The sequence below is a fragment of the Trifolium pratense genome, linkage group LG5 (genome assembly GCF_020283565.1).
Source record: "Trifolium pratense cultivar HEN17-A07 linkage group LG5, ARS_RC_1.1, whole genome shotgun sequence".
NCBI classification, from domain to species: Eukaryota; Viridiplantae; Streptophyta; class Magnoliopsida; order Fabales; family Fabaceae; genus Trifolium; species Trifolium pratense.
In genome coordinates, this window is record NC_060063.1 from 16,413,566 (window position 1) to 16,431,342 (window position 17,777).

The following is a 17,777-nucleotide window of genomic DNA, read 5'->3' on the forward strand; positions in this document are numbered from 1 at the left end:
AATTACAATGGTTTGTGTATTGAATATGCTGAAGTTGACGTACCTTTTGAACTAAAATCTGGTTTAATACACTTGTTGCCAAGGTTTAATGGTCTTGCAGGTGAGGACCCGCACAAGCATCTAAAGGAATTTCAGGTTGTGTGCTCCACACCATTGAGGCCCGAAGGTATCACGGAAGACCACGTCAAGTTGAGAGCCTTTCCATTCTCGTTACAAGGTGCTGCTAAAGACTGGCTTTACTACCTTGAGCCAAATTCTGTTTCAACTTGGAATGATCTGAAGAAGGTCTTTCTAGAGAGATACTTTCCCGCTTCTAGAGCAGCATCAATCAGAAAAGAAATATGCGGCATTAGGCAAGGAAACGAATCATTGGCAGAGTACTGGGAAAGATTCAAGCATCTAGTTTCAAGTTGTCCCCAACACCAGATCACCGAGCAATTACTCATCCAATATTTCTATGAAGGGTTGCTACCAATGGATCGAAACATTTTGGATGCTGCAAGTGGTGGAGCACTTGTTGACAAAACTCCAGCTGCTGCAAAGGCCTTGATCGAGAACATGTCACTCAACTCACAACAATTTACAACCAGAAATAATTCTGCAAGTGTGAATGAGATTCAGTCTTCCTCCATTAAGGCGCTCGAAACCAAGTTTGATGCTAGAATTGATGAGCTCACTACCTTGGTGAAAAAGTTGGCAGTTAGCAAAGCTCAGCCAGCAAAAGTATGTGGCATTTGTACTTCTTCTGAGCACCCGACTGATACATGCCCCATTCTACAAGATGAAACAATAACTGAGCTTCCTCAAGCATATGCAGCAGCAGCAGCCCTTTATAATCAAAACAGGTACAACAATCCTGACCTCTCCACCAACAAATATCACCCTAGTTGGAGGAATCATCCAAACCTCCGATATGGGAATCAGTCACAAGCTGCAGCCCCTGCTGCCCCACCAGCCACTTCCTCACTGGAAGACCTTGTCAAGCAACTGGCACAACGAACAGATGCTAGCATTCAGAACCTGACAACGCAGATGGGACAAATGGCCAATGCAATAGGCCAACTACAAGCTCAAGGCTCCGGTAACCTCCCTGCACAATCAGTTCCGAACCCAAATGGGAATGTGAGTGCAATTACTTTGCGATCCGGAAGAGTGACCGAACCAGCTCCAGCTCCAGAGAAAAGAAAAAAAACCAGTGCACCATCATCTGTTCCTGAACCTTCTGCGACCGCTGAGACTGCTGAGACTGAAAAATCATATGTACCACCAATCCCTTTTCCTCAAAGGGTGCAGAAAAATAAAAAGAACAAGGCGGAGGAAGACAAGGAGATTCTTGATGTATTCAGCAAAGTAGCAGTCAATATTCCTCTCCTTGATGTGATCAAGCAGATTCCGAAATATGCGAAATTCTTGAAGGATTTGTGCACAAACAAGAGGAAAGTAAAGGGAAATGAGAGAGTTAATCTGGGCCGAAATGTTTCAGCCCTCATTGAGTCTAATGCTGCACTCGAACCTGTGCCTGAGAAAGCTAATGTTTCAACCCTCAATCAGGCCATGCCACAGAAATGCAAGGATCCAGGAACTTTTTCTATTCCATGTACCATTGGGGATAGAAAATTCGAAAATTGCATGTTAGATTTAGGAGCTTCTATCAATGTCATGCCTACTTCTGTTTTTAACAATCTTGATCTTGGTCCTTTGCAGCATACAGGTCTTACGATTCAGCTGGCAAACAGGAGCAATGCTCGCCCTGTTGGAGTGGTGGAGGATGTGCTAGTTCAAGTTAATGACTTGATTTTCCCTGCAGATTTTTACATCCTTGACATGGCTGGAGAAACAGAGTCAAGCAGATCGCCGATCATCTTGGGCAGACCATTCATGAAGACGGCAAAGACAAAAATCGACGTTGATGATGGGACCATGTCCATGGAATTTGGTGACATTGTGGCGAAATTTAATATTTTCGATGCTATGAAATACCCTCTGGAAGAGCACTCTGTTTTTCAATTAGAACTACTTTCTGAAATTGTTGATGAATTTCATTCTGATTTGTGTTCAGCTGATGATTACTCATGTGATGTTTGTACTGATACTGACCTTTGTGTTGCTTGTGCCGAGTTTAATTTGCAGGGCGAAGGTGAAGTTGTCAATGAGGTTGTTTACGCAGTTGAAACTCTTGACATCCCGGCTGTTCCAACAAAACCATCCATAGAACAACCACCATCCTTGGAGCTTAAACCACTTCCTAAAAATTTGAAATATGCTTACTTAGAGGAAAATGAAAAACTACCCGTGATTATTTCTTCTAACCTTGATTGTGAACAGGAGGAAAAGCTTTTGGAGGTTTTGAGGCAGCATAAGAAGGCAATCGGATGGACCTTAGCTGACATACCAGGCATTAGCCCCACAATGTGCATGCATCGTATTCACCTTGAGGAGGGAGCTAAGGTGGTGAGACAACCCCAAAGGAGACTCAACCCTTTGATTCTTGATGTTGTGAAAAAGGAGGTAACTAAATTGTTACAAGCAGGTATTATTTATCCGATCTCTGACAGTAATTGGGTAAGTCCGGTACAGGTTGTGCCTAAGAAATCTGGACTCACTGTGGTGAAAAATGAAAAAAATGAACTTGTACCCACTAGAGTCCAGAACAGCTGGAGAGTTTGTATCGATTACAGGAGGTTGAACCAGGCAACTAGGAAAGATCACTTTCCCTTGCCATTCATTGATCAGATGCTTGAACGGTTGGCAGGTAAATCACATTATTGCTTTCTTGATGGTTTTTCAGGTTACTTTCAGATTCATATTGCACCTGAAGATCAAGAAAAGACCACTTTTACGTGCCCCTTCGGCACATTTGCTTATAGGAGGATGCCTTTTGGTCTCTGCAATGCACCTGGCACATTCCAACGATGCATGATTAGTATTTTTTCTGATTTTATTGAAAACTGTATGGAAGTGTTTATGGATGATTTCACTGTTTATGGTGCTTCTTTTGATGCATGTTTGACTAGTTTGAACTTGGTTTTGTCAAGATGCATTGAAACTAACCTTGTCTTGAATTTCGAAAAATGTCACTTTATGGTTCAGCAGGGAATTGTATTGGGTCACATAATTTCAGAAAAAGGAATTTCAGTTGACCCTGCAAAAATTGATGTGATCTCTACACTACCTTACCCATCTTGCATTCGCGAGATTCGTTCTTTTCTTGGTCATGCAGGTTTTTACAGGCGTTTCATAAAGGATTTCAGCAAGATTGCCCTCCCGTTGTCAAACCTGCTTAAAAATGATGTGACTTTCGAGTTTAATGATGCATGCAAAAAGGCGTTTGATTTCTTGAAGAGAGCACTGACTTCTGCTCCCATCATTCAGCCCCCTGACTGGAACATTCCTTTTGAAATCATGTGTGATGCATCTAACTATGCAGTGGGAGCAGTTCTTGCACAAAGGGTGGAAAAAGCCGCCCATGTTATTTATTATGCTTCTAGGACTTTAGATTCCGCACAAGCTAATTACACCACCACTGAAAAGGAACTTTTAGCTATTGTTTTTGCACTTGATAAATTCAGATCATATTTGCTAGGTTCCAAGGTTATTGTTTTTACTGACCATGCAGCTTTAAAGTACTTGTTAAAGAAGCCTGAAGCAAAACCGAGGTTGATTCGGTGGATGTTGTTGCTTCAAGAATTCAATGTGGAAATTAAGGATAAAAGTGGAGCCGAGAATTTAGTGGCTGACCACTTGAGCAGGATTGAACGTGATGGAGATATCTTCCCCATTCAGGATGAATTTCCTGATGAACAGCTGTTACTTTTACATGGGGTGACTCCTTGGTTTGCTGATATTGTTAATTATCTTGTTGCTGGTGTTTTTCCTGCAGGTGCATCTAGGACACAAATTCACAAACTCAAGAGTGATGCAAAATATTATGTTTGGGATGATCCATATCTTTGGAAATTTGGTAGTGATCAGGTGATTAGGAGGTGTGTTCCCGACTGTGAGATTGAATCTATTTTGCATCTTTCTCATGCTTCTCCGGTAGGGGGACACTTTGGCCCTCAACGAACTGCTAGAAAAGTCCTAGACGCAGGTTTCTATTGGCCCACAATTTTCAAGGATGCTTATGAGACTTACCGCACTTGTAAGGAGTGCCAAATAGCAGGCACAGCTATCACTCGAAAGAGTGAAATGCCTCAGCAACCTATGCTTTTCTGTGAGGTATTTGACGTATGGGGCATTGACTTTATGGGCCCTTTTCCTGTATCATTTGGTTTTCTCTACATTTTACTTGCTGTTGATTATGTTTCAAAGTGGGTGGAGGCCATCCCCACTAGGACTAATGATTCTCGAGTTGTTGCAGATTTTGTCAGGTCCAATATTTTTTGCAGGTTTGGAATACCCCGAGCTATCATAAGCGACCAAGGCACGCATTTCTATAACCGCACCATGGAAGCTTTGCTCCGGAAGTATGGAGTTGTGCACAGAGTTTCTACCGCATATCATCCCCAAACTAATGGGCAAGCTGAAATCTCGAACAGGGAGATTAAGCAAATTCTAGAGAAAATGGTGCAGCCAAATAGGAAGGACTGGAGCCGCCGTCTAGAAGACGCACTTTGGGCTCAGAGAACAGCTTTCAAGACTCCAATTGGGATGTCCCCCTATCGACTTGTGTTTGGTAAGGCATGTCACCTTCCTGTAGAAATCGAACACCGTGCTTATTGGGCGGTGAAGAGCTGTAATATGGAAATGCAAAAAGCAGGTATGGAAAGAAAACTTCAATTACAGCAGCTTGAAGAGCTTAGGCTAGAAGCCTACGAAAGCTCTAAAATTTATAAGGAGAAAACAAAACACTTTCATGATAAAATGATTTCTAGGAAGGAATTTTCTGTGGGCCAACGGGTTTTATTGTTTAACTCCCGCCTAAAAGTAATGGCTGGGAAACTTCGATCCCGGTGGATTGGCCCTTTTGTTGTTACTAATGTTTTCCCTCATGGTGCAGTAGAAATCAAAAGTGCAGGTACTAACAAGGTGTTTAAAGTAAACGGACAGCGACTGAAGCTGTTCCATGAAAGCTCGGTGCCTGAAGAAGAGGGACATGTTGAAGAGCTCTCCTTGGAGAAGCCGTTCTACCCAGCAGCTACACCGTAGCCCCTCGGGTGTGTTCCTTCCTTTACTCTCACTTTGTGTTATTATTACATTGCGGACACTGTCTGGTTTAAGTGTGGGGGAGGGACATTTTACATTTTTGTGTTAAAAAAATAAAAATAAAAATAAAAAAAAATAATAATAATAAAATAAATTATCATGAGTAGTCACATGTTCTAAGGCTAGGGCAGATAGCTGTAGGGTCAGTGAAATTTTTGGAGTTTTTTTTGTTTTGATACTTGACATGATAGTCTTTGCAACTTAATGCACAACTGCTTGAACACTGTCAAACTTAGTAATGTCTAGATAAACCTCTGAAATATTTATTCTTTAGACTAAGTTCTCTAATTTGAATATAATGGAGGTATGATTAGAACTAAGTGTGGGGGAAAGGCTAGAGTAACAGATAGACCGATCATTGCTATTAATTGAGAAAAAGGGAAACTGTTTAAGAGCTAAAACTAATGAATATAATAAGTTCCTGTGCCCGAAACTGGAGGAACAAGTTCCTGTGCCCGAAACTGGAGGAACGAGTGCTGTGTAGGATGCTCTACTCTGAGTAACAGGTTGGACTTATTACAAGTAAGATCCCGTCAGGTGAAAAGGTGGAGTAGTACCTAAAGCTTAAAAACAATAAATAATAATAAACTATAATAAAGCTTGAAGGTAGTTGCCCCTGAGTTGATGTTGAAAAGCTTTGGATCTCTTGAAAAGAAATAGCCCCCCCTAGTCTGAAATTCTAGTTAAGTCCAAAATTATAGGAAAAGAATGACAGCTTAGCATCTAGAATGGTAGTTTCAGAGAGGGATCTTGACATTACTTTGGTTGACAGTGGGAGACAGTACACACACACACGCAAGATTGTTATTGAAAGTTGATAGACAAGAATTGTGCCAATCTTTGAATTTTGACCCAAGGTTTGAAGCTTGAAACCTGGAATATGTTGACTGCTTGTGATTTGTTTTTAAATTTTTCATTTGAGTTTTGCTCGGAGTGCAAAAGTCCAAGTGTGGGGGAATTTGATCAGTGCATTTTAATGCACATTCTTCTACTATTGTACTAGTGTATTCCTATGGTTTAATTTACTATTTTCACTATTTTAAGGTGTTTTTATATTTAAGTTTATTTCTAACTCTATTTTATTTTCGGACTTAATTTATGAATAAATAGCACTTTGACACCCTTCCGGTCCGCAGGTCATAACTGGAGTTACAAATATCGGATTGAGGCGCGGGAAGATGCGTTGGAAAGCTGAGATCAAGAGCTACGACTTTCATGTTGAGGACAAAACCCAGTTCGGAGCGAAAGTGTGTCAAATAACTGCGTTTATGTTCCAGACGAATTTAATTCAGCACAACTTTATATTTTTCGGCCCAATTGTTTTAAGGCCCGTTCCATGTATTATTTAAACCAAAAATAAGGCAGCTAGGGCGGAGTCATTCACTGTTCACGGAAATTAGAAAACCCTAGAGCAGCCACCACTTACATGGAGAACTAAATCTTTCTTTCAATTCGTTGGTGCAAGGGACTCGTTTTAAATTCTTGAGGTCTGTTTTAATAGCAATATTCGTTTTATATGTATGTTCTGTTATGTCAAATTCATGTTCCTTCTTTCAGTTTGAAGTTGAATTATAATGATGCTTAATCACTTTAATTCGATTCGCACCGTGTTATTCAATTAGTTTATCGCTTGCATAGATTACATTGAATAGGAATTGATATAAACTTTGAGCGCTTAGCAAAAAGTGTTGATCGAATTCAGTTAGGATATTATTCTGTCATTAGTAACGCTTGTTTACTATTGCCTATGATTAGTTGAACGCATTTGACGCTTGCTTGAATGGAATTCGTATAAAATTGGTAACGCTTGTGATCAGTGCATTTTAATGCACATTCTTCTACTATTGTACTAGTGTATTCCTATGGTTTAATTTACTATTTTCACTATTTTAAGGTGTTTTTATATTTAAGTTTATTTCTAACTCTATTTTATTTTCGCACTTAATTTATGAATAAATAGCACTTTGACACCCTTCCGGTCCGCAGGTCATAACTGGAGTTACAAATATCGGATTGAGGCGCGGGAAGATGCGTTGGAAAGCTGAGATCAAGAGGTACGACTTTCATGTTGAGGCCAAAACCCAGTTCGGAGAGCAAGTGTGTCAAATAATTGCGTTTATGTTCCAGACGAATTTAATTCAGCACAACTTTATATTTTTCGGCCCAATTGTTTTGAGGCCCGTTCCATGTATTATTTAAACCGAAAAAAGGCAGCTAGGGTTATGATTCACTGTTCACGAAATATTCAAACCCTAGAGCAGCCGTCATCTTCCATGGAGAACTAAACTTCTATTGATCCATTGGTGTAAGGAACTTTGTTCTTGAATCTTGAGGTTCGGTTTTAATAGCAAATCGTTATGTTTATGCTTATCATATATCAATTTTCTTGTCTCTCTTTTGTGTATGAGTTGATGCAATTGATGCTTAATTATTTTGTTTCACGTTCATAACATTGAGACTATTCAAATTAATTCACGCTTGTTCAAATTAATCTGAATAGGAAATTGTTATATTATTTTCGCTTGCAAAATAGGGCTGCCGAATTATTGTTATGATTTTTAACTGTGTTATTGGTGACGCTTGATCATCGCCATAGTTAGTCGAACACGCTGGTGCTTAATCAACGAATTCGTTATAAAACTGATTTTCGCTTGTTAAATTAGTTCTATAATCAGCCGAAGCATAAACTGTATGAATATTCATATAAGAACCTATGATAGATGATAAACAAAGTTGCCTAAAACCAATGGATTGATTGCTTTTATATTAATTAAATTCGTAATCTCTGTTATTGCTTCCACAAACAAAAAAACCCCAAATTGCAACCTTTAAATTCATTCTAATATTGTTAAACCGATCGTGAGTCCTTGCGAAACGACCAAGGTTAACTGCCTTGTACTACTTTTTATTTAAATTATTATTTGACCACGAAACGACCGTGATCAAATTGGCGCCGTTGCCGGGGACTCTCAATTGATTTTAGCTAATATTAGACTCAGTTTCTGTGTGGTTGCGTTCTAGCCTTTGCTTTCTCGTGTTTTCTGGATTTTACGTGCCCTAATAATCAGTTTTCGTAAAAAAACAGTTTTCTGAAAAATCTTTTCTAAATCGAGTTTTTCCTGTACCTGTTCATCAGAAAAAAATTAGAGTTTAAAATCCCCTATTTTGGGACAAAATAGGTGACGGCAACGTAAAAAGTCCAAATTCCGTGTTTTACTATTTTATTTTAATTTATTTCTGTTTTTATAGTTTCAGAAAATTCCAAACTAATTTCCAAAATTCTTATTTTACTTAATTAGACTAAATTTCGTGTTTTTATATTTTTTTGAATCTATTTTAACCATATCTCTTCTTTCTATTTGTTTCATTAACGAGTCTGATTCTGATTCTTACATAGTTTCTCTTTGCATACTTTATTTGATTCTAAACTTGCTTTTGATAACATGGCTGAACAAAGAACACTAAGGCAGCTTGCTGCTCCTGATGTCAATTACAATGGTCTATGCATTCAATATACTGACGTTGATATTCCTTTTGAATTGAAATCTGGTTTGATACATTTGTTGCCCAAGTTTCATGGTCTTGCAGGTGAGGATCCGCATAAGCATTTGAAGGAATTTCAGGTAGTTTGTTCTACACCATTGAGGCCTGAAGGTATCACGGAAGACCACATCAAGTTGAGAGCCTTTCCATTCTCGTTACAAGGTGCTGCTAAAGACTGGCTCTACTACCTTGAGCCAAATTCTGTTTCAACTTGGAATGATCTGAAGAAGGTCTTTCTAGAGAGATACTTTCCCGCTTCTAGAGCAGCATCAATCAGAAAAGAAATATGCGGCATTAGGCAAGGAAACGAATCATTGGCAGAGTACTGGGAAAGATTCAAACATCTAGTTTCCAGTTGTCCCCAACACCAGATCACCGAGCAATTACTCATCCAATATTTCTATGAAGGGTTGCTACCAATGGATCGAAACATTTTGGATGCTGCAAGTGGTGGAGCACTTATTGATAAAACTCCAGCTGCTGCAAAGGCCTTGATCGAAAACATGTCACTCAACTCGCAACAGTTTACAACTAGAAATAATTCTGCAAGTGTGAATGAGATTCAGTCTTCCTCTTCCTCCATCAAGGCGCTCGAAACCAAGTTTGATGCTAGAATTGATGAACTTACTTCCTTGGTGAAAAAGTTGGCAGTTACAAAAGCTCAACCAGCAAAAGTGTGTGGTATTTGTACTTCTTCTGAGCACCAGACTGATACATGCCCCATTCTACAAGATGAAACAATAACTGAGCTTCCTCAAGCATATGCAGCAGCAGCCCTTTACAATCAAAACAGGTACAACAATCCTGACCACTCCACCAACAAATATCACCCTAGTTGGAGGAATCATCAAAACCTCCAATATGGGAATCAGTCACAAGCTGCAGCCCCTGCTGCCCCACCAGCCACTTCTTCACTGGAAGACCTTGTCAAGCAACTGGCACAACGAACAGATGCTAGCATTCAGAACCTGACAACGCAGATGGGACAAATGGCCAATGCAATAGGCCAACTACAAGCTCAAGGCTCGGGTAACCTTCCTGCACAAACAGTGCCGAATCCGAATGTGAATGTGAGTGCAATTACTTTGAGATCCGGAAGAGTGTCAGAACCAGCTCCAGAGAAAAAGAAGAAGAAAACCGTTGCATCATCATCTGCTCCTGAACCTCCTTCTGTTACAATTGAGACCGAACCCGAAAAAGAAAGAGTATATGTGCCACCAATTCCTTTTCCTCAAAGGGTGCAGAAAAATATCAAGAAAACAGTTGAGGAAGACAAGGAGATTTTAGATGTATTCAGAAAATGTGCGGTTAACATTCCTCTCCTTGATGCAATTAAACAGATTCCTAAATATGCAAAATTCCTGAAAGACTTGTGCACACACAAGAGGAAGTTGAAGGAAAATGAGAGAATCAGTTTGGGACGAAATGTTTCTGCTTTCATTCAGCCCAAAACTGGTTCCTCAGCTAATGTCTCAGTTATCAGTCAGACCATGCCAGAAAAGTGTGATGATCCAGGAGTTTTTGCTATTCCCTGTTCCATTGGGGATCGCAAGTTTGAAAATTGTATGCTTGATCTGGGAGCAGGTATTAATGTTATGCCTACTTCTATTTATAATAACCTTGATCTTGGTCCTTTGCAGCCTGCAGGTTTAATCGTGCAATTAGCAAATAGGAGCAATGCCCGCCCTGCTGGGAAGGTAGAAGATGTCCTGGTGCAAGTTAATGACTTGATTCTTCCTGCAGATTTCTACATTCTAGACATGGAGGGCGAAACTAATTCCAGCAGGGCACCCATCATTCTAGGCCGACCATTCATGAGAACGGCAAGAACAAAAGTTGATGTTTATGATGGAACTATGTCCATGGAGTTTGGCGACATTGTCGCTAAGTTTAACATTTTTGATGCCATGAAACATCCCGTGGAAGAACATTCTGTTTTTTATATGGATTTAGTTACTAACACTAACCTTTGCTCTGTTTGTGCTAAGATTGAATCTGATTTGCAGGATAATAACATTCATACAGGTGAAGTTGTTGTCAATGAGGCGGTCTGTACGGTTAAAGTTCTTGACATTCCGGCTGCCCCAACCAAACACTCCCATGATAAAGAAAAGACTACGCACTTCCATGATAAGATGATTTCCAAAAAGAAATTTTTTGTTGGCCAAAAAGTCTTGCTGTTTAAGTCTCGCCTGAAAGATATGGTTGGTAAGTTTCGATCCAAGTGGATTGGCCCCTTTGTCGTGACTAATGTTTTTCCTTCTGGTGCTATAGAAATTAAAAGTACAGGTACTGGCAAGGTTTTCAAAGCAAAAGGACAGCGGTTGAAGCTGCTCCATAAAAGTGTGGAAGGGCTTCCACCAAAACCACCAGACATAGAAGCACCAGCACCAGCCGCTACACCTTAGCCCCTCGGGTGTGTTCCTTCCTTTACTCTCACTTTATGTTTAGATTACATTGCGGACACTGTCTGGTTTAAGTGTGGGGGAGGGACATTTTACATTTACATTTACATTTTTGTGTTTTAAAAAAAATAAAAATAATAATGATAATAAAATAAATCATCATGAGTAGTCACATGTTCTAAGGCTAGGGCAGATAGCTGTAGGGTCGGTGAAATTTTTGGAGTTTTTTGTTTTGATACTTGACATGATAGTCTTTGCAACTTAATGCACAACTGCTTGAACACTGTCAAACTTAGTAATGTCTAGATAAATCTCTGAAATATTTATTCTTTAGACTAAGTTCTCTAATTTGAATATAATGGAGGTATGATTAGAACTAAGTGTGGGGGAAAGGCTAGAGTAACAGATAGACCGATCATTGCTATTAATTGAGAAAAAGGGAAACTGTTTAAGAGCTAAAACTAATGAATATAATAAGTTCCTGTGCCCGAAACTGGAGGAACAAGTTCCTGTGCCCGAAACTGGAGGAACAATTGCTGTGTAGGATGCTCTACTCTGAGTAACAGGTTGGACTTATTACAAGTAAGATCCCGTCAGGTGAAAAGGTGGAGTAGTACCTAAAGCTTAAAAACAATAAATAATAATAAACTATAATAAAGCTTGAAGGTAGTTGCCCCTGAGTTGATGTTGAAAAGCTTTTGATCTCTTGAAAAGAAATAGCCCCCCCTAGTCTGAAATTCTGGTTAAATCCAAAATTATAGGAAAAGAATGACAACTTAGCATCTAGAATGGTAGTTTCAGAGAGGGATCTTGACATTACTTTGGTTGACAGTGGGAGACAGTACACACACACGCAAGATTATTATTGAAAGTTGATAGATAAGAATTGTGCCAATCTTTGAATTTTGACCCAAGGTTTGAAGCTTGAAACCTGGAATATGTTGACTGCTTGTGATTTGTTTTTAAATTTTTCATTTGAGTTTTGCTCGGAGTGCAAAAGTTCAAGTGTGGGGGAATTTGATCAGTGCATTTTAATGCACATTCTTCTACTATTGTACTAGTGTATTCCTATGGTTTAATTTACTATTTTCACTATTTTAAGGTGTTTTTATATTTAAGTTTATTTCTAACTCTATTTTATTTTCGCACTTAATTTATGAATAAATAGCACTTTGACACCCTTCCGGTCCGCAGGTCATAACTGGAGTTACAAATATCGGATTGAGGCGCGGGAAGATGCGTTGGAAAGCTGAGATCAAGAGGTACGACTTTCATGTTGAGGCCAAAACCCAGTTCGGAGAGCAAGTGTGTCAAATAATTGCGTTTATGTTCCAGACGAATTTAATTCAGCACAACTTTATATTTTTCGGCCCAATTGTTTTGAGGCCCGTTCCATGTATTATTTAAACCGAAAAAAGGCAGCTAGGGTTATGATTCACTGTTCACGAAATATTCAAACCCTAGAGCAGCCGTCATCTTCCATGGAGAACTAAACTTCTATTGATCCATTGGTGTAAGGAACTTTGTTCTTGAATCTTGAGGTTCGGTTTTAATAGCAAATCGTTATGTTTATGCTTATCATATATCAATTTTCTTGTCTCTCTTTTGTGTATGAGTTGATGCAATTGATGCTTAATTATTTTGTTTCACGTTCATAACATTGAGACTATTCAAATTAATTCACGCTTGTTCAAATTAATCTGAATAGGAAATTGTTATATTATTTTCGCTTGCAAAATAGGGCTGCCGAATTATTGTTATGATTTTTAACTGTGTTATTGGTGACGCTTGATCATCGCCATAGTTAGTCGAACACGCTGGTGCTTAATCAACGAATTCGTTATAAAACTGATTTTCGCTTGTTAAATTAGTTCTATAATCAGCCGAAGCATAAACTGTATGAATATTCATATAAGAACCTATGATAGATGATAAACAAAGTTGCCTAAAACCAATGGATTGATTGCTTTTATATTAATTAAATTCGTAATCTCTGTTATTGCTTCCACAAACAAAAAAACCCCAAATTGCAACCTTTAAATTCATTCTAATATTGTTAAACCGATCGTGAGTCCTTGCGAAACGACCAAGGTTAACTGCCTTGTACTACTTTTTATTTAAATTATTATTTGACCACGAAACGACCGTGATCAGCTTGTTTAATTCGGTTTTATGAATCAACCAGAACATAAGCATATAACGAATTTATTCTTTGTGAACCCTATGATAGAATCAAGAACGAGTTACCTAAAGCCAATGAATTGATCGTTTTAAATCAATTAAATTTCATATTTTTCTTACGTTCTGTTACAAACCAAACCCCCCATAATTTACAGTTTTTGAATTGTTTCTAATATAGATAAGCCGATTGTGAGTCTTAGGAGACGACCAAGGTTAACTGCCTTGTACTACTTTTTATTTAAAATTATTATTTGACCACGAAACGACCGTGATCAACAAGCAAGAGACTTCTCAAGTACAAATGAAATGAATAATAGAATGTATACAACAGCTCTTAATCAGAACCTAGAAGAACAAATACTAACTATTTGAACTAAAAGTGCAACAACACAGTTCAGAGGTTCAGAGCTTTGTATGAGGAATTCAGAGTTTGTTCGTGCGTGTTAATAATCCTTGATAATAATTACAACTGATTCCTTTAGTATATATATGACAAGAAAAGAGTCGTTGCAAAGAAGACCGTTGAAGTAGATAACCTTTTGTCTTCAAGCAGCCTGTCTTGATGCAGTTTGGTTGTATCTAAAACTGAGAAAGAGTTTCAGGTACTTTGACTACTGCAGAGAAGACTTTCCTTATTCAGCTAACACCACTGATGACCCACGTTCTCAAAAGAGGACAGACAGAAGGAGATTAGCTGTTCTGATCAGGCTTGAAAGGTCCTTTTCTTCATTGGTAGAAGAGTTGACTTGCAAAAGAGAATCTTTACAAACTTCAAGAAGATCATCAGAGTTTGATGAAGCTAAGACCTTAAGAAGTTCTGAAGACTTCATCGTCTGAAGAGTACAACTTCTGAGTCTCACAATCTTCTGATCGCTTACAAACTTCTGAAGTCCTTATCTTCTGATCTTTAATCAGAGCTTAATTGAATCTAAGTCCTGCACACTTAAATTAAATTTTTAGTCCTTCCAATTGTTTATTAATACTTTGTTATCATCAAAACCTTAATAGATTTAGGGGCAAATGTAACACCCAAACCCATTATTTAAATATTTCTACCTTTAGTAAAATCTTTTTCAAAATACGCAACGGAAAGTAATGTTCGATATTATAAAAGTTGTGGTTCGAGTATTACATTCTTCAATCAAAATAATACTAATTTAGTTCATTAGTAAAAATACTTGTTTATACAAATCTTAAATCAAATAATATATTTATTGATTATACAAAACAACCTAGATAAGGAGACTCTATATACAATATAAAACCCCTGTTCCCGTGTCACAATCAGAGCGGAGCTTCACCGACGACTCAACATTGAATACCACAAAATCCTGTAAAATCTGGACCCCCAACGGTCCAGCACATAACACATAAAAGAGAGTTAGATAACATACTCAAAATATACAAGTGTAAGTAAATTGTACTTAAACACTTCTTCATAAAAACATGCATAATCATACATTATACATATACATCACCATCATTCATGCATATTCATATATCATGCATATACTTCATTTATCACCTAATCAGTCATCCACAAAATACACCAAACATATAGTTTCACGTCGTCTCGGACAATACCAAAACATCAACAAATACATTGTTCAGATTATGGTCATGACGGACCCTGCGTTGTTCATTTTATAGTCATGACGGACTCTGCTCCTCATATACGGATTAACAATCAACATTTACCAAGTATGTGTCAAACATCATTTATTATAAAATGCACACATAATCCCTAATGCAATCTAATGCTTCACATTCATGTTATGTCCTCTAGACACCTCTAATGCATGTGGTACCATCGTCTTTATCAGAGTATTTCACCTCCGATATCCGTCTTTATCAAACAAATATAGTTCGATATCCTTCTTTATTGGACAAGCCAATATCCCTAAATATTCATGATGCATGCACTCAAAACTCATGAATATATTCATCAACAATTTTGGCATATAGCCCGTCAACAATAACGTGGAACACTATCCAACGTCCGTCTTTATTAAGATAATCAATACCTTAATATCCGTCTTTATTAGAATAACATAATTCTAATATCCTTCTTTATTAAGTTGATTAACACCTTAATATACTTCATTTATACTTCATACATGATTAACAATCGTTATAAGCATCAACAAGCATCAACAAGCATCAACAAGCATCAACAATCATGTAAGAATAAGACACTGATTGAAAATACATGCAAAGGAAGATAGCAGATGAAAAATTGGTGAAATCTGCAGCATTTCCGCCTGGGGCGGAAATATTTACGTTTGAGGCGGAAGTTTACGCCTGAGGCGCAAAAGTTTACGTTTGAGGCGCAGAAACATCTGAAAGGTTGGCTGCTCACTGCTCTTCCGTTTCAGGCGGAAATTATTGCGCCTGAGGCGGAAAAACATGCGTTTTCTACACAAAAACGCCCAAAAATCCCATTTTTCATGTTATAAATCCCAAAAGAGTTTGTATTCAAGCATAACAAACATATCTAAACACAAAAGGACGGTTCATTTCACCGATCTACCATTTTTACTACGAAAAAGTAAGAATTTATCACTTTTACTCAAAACACTCAGGAACACAAAGTTCTTGAGTTTAATCTTTCATAAACTCGTTTTTTAATCATTAAATCCGTTCATTAATCATGTTAAAAGCATGTTAAACATATTAAGAACCTTAGGAACGATTTCCATCAAGAAAATCCGTTCTAAGCTAAAACGAAAATGAGGTGGAGGAAGTTCGGGTGAGGAGAAATCGACATTCTCCCCTTCCTCGAGTCACCCACGAATATGAAATCTACTCTCTTACCTAGATTCGAAGAAAACACGACGAAGATCTCGAATCCCTAGCTCTCCCCTTGCTCTAGCTCCCAAGCTCTCCTCTTCTCCTCTCAAGAACACAAGAACCATGAAAAATGAAATGTTTCTCCCTTCCTTCATGGCCATATGGCGCCCCCTCACACACACAAGGCCCATTGGGCCTCAAGCCCAATTGGCTTGGCCCAATAACACGTTAACTCTCTCTTTCGCTTAATAACTAAAGTACTCGATAAATAACTCAAGTTATTAACTTAATTAAAACGCCACGTTAAATAAAATATTTTAACACATAAAAATAATAATATGAAAATTGGGTCGTTACAGCAAACATTTTTAAATCAATTTTGTTCCAACATTTACAAACTTCAAGAAGATCTTCAGAGTTTGATGAAGCTAAGACCTTAAGAAGTTCTGACGACTTCATCATCTGAAGGTTGTAACCTCTGAAGTTCAACATCTTCTGAGCGCTTATAAACTTCTGAATACATATCTTCTGAGCTTCATTCAGAGCTTATCTTAAGCTAATATCTGCACACTTAAATTAAATTTTTAGTCCTTCCAATTGTTTATTAATACTTTGTTATCATCAAAACCTTAATAGATTTAGGGGCAAACATTTTTAAATCAATTTTGTTCCAACAATCTCCCCCTTTTTGATGATGACAAACATAAGTATTAATTGACAATTGTTATTAAATTAACTTATCATGTTTCTCTTAGGTTTATGAGGTTTGCAAGCTCCCCCTAAGATTGATACTCCATAAAGCCTAAACTTTAAGTTTTATCCATGATATTTTAATTTAGTATAAGATTTAAGTAGTTTAGAGTAAAACAAATTTCATATCTTTCTTCAGAGTGAGAGGTTTGCAAGCTCTCCCCCTGAGTCTCATAAGGCTAAGTTAAAATTGCACTTTTAACTTGTCCTTACTTATGAATTTTGTTTCCAGTTTTAAAATACTTAATCTCCGCCTTGAAATACGTAAAACAACTAAAAATGGTTTCAGCTTTTAATAACTTAACAAAAAAAAGTGGTTTCAGCTTTTTGAAACTTATCAACTTATCAATTAATGCGTAACTACTCCCCCTTTTGTCATTATCAAAAAGTAAAAGAATTTAGATAACCAAGACAGTCAAAGAAGGAAATTGGTTGTTACAAAGGTGAATTTATTTCAAAAACGAAAACCAACGCGCGAAAAAGTCTATAAAAGGTGAACTTTGTTAACAAACATTCTTCATATAAAAAGAAGTATATCACGAAGAATTAAGAAGAATGAAAAGATTTAGTGCTCGTATCGCAGAGTTTCGCAAAAGAAAGGAGGAAGAGCGCGAAAGAGATGAAAAAGATAAAGAAGACAATAAGAAACCACAAGATGCTGAAATTATAATCATCTCATCAGACTCTGAAGCTGAGGAAGATGAAGTTGACGCTGACTATGCTGAATTCTTGGCTAGCTATGTTCCAGAAGAAGAACAAGACGAAGAAGAAGAAGAGCAGAACCCAGATCCTATAGAAATTTCATCAGATGATGCTGAGGAGAAATCTGAGATTTCTTCTGAGTATTATCCATCTGATTAGGATTAGGTCGTCTTTTTCTTTTTACCAATGTACTCAGCATTT

At 37.8% G+C, this 17,777-nt stretch overlaps 1 protein-coding gene across 1 annotated transcript; it reads left to right on the forward strand.

The window, feature by feature from the left end:
- Positions 1 to 8,648: 8,648 nt before the first annotated feature.
- Positions 8,649 to 11,076, forward strand: LOC123886121. Its single transcript, XM_045935460.1, has 4 exons — positions 8,649 to 9,039; positions 9,157 to 9,953; positions 10,089 to 10,952; positions 11,023 to 11,076. The coding sequence occupies exons 1-4, from the start codon at positions 8,649 to 8,651 to the stop codon at positions 11,074 to 11,076; spliced, it is 2,106 nt and encodes a 701-aa protein (XP_045791416.1).
- The last annotated feature ends 6,701 nt before the right edge of the window (positions 11,077 to 17,777 follow it).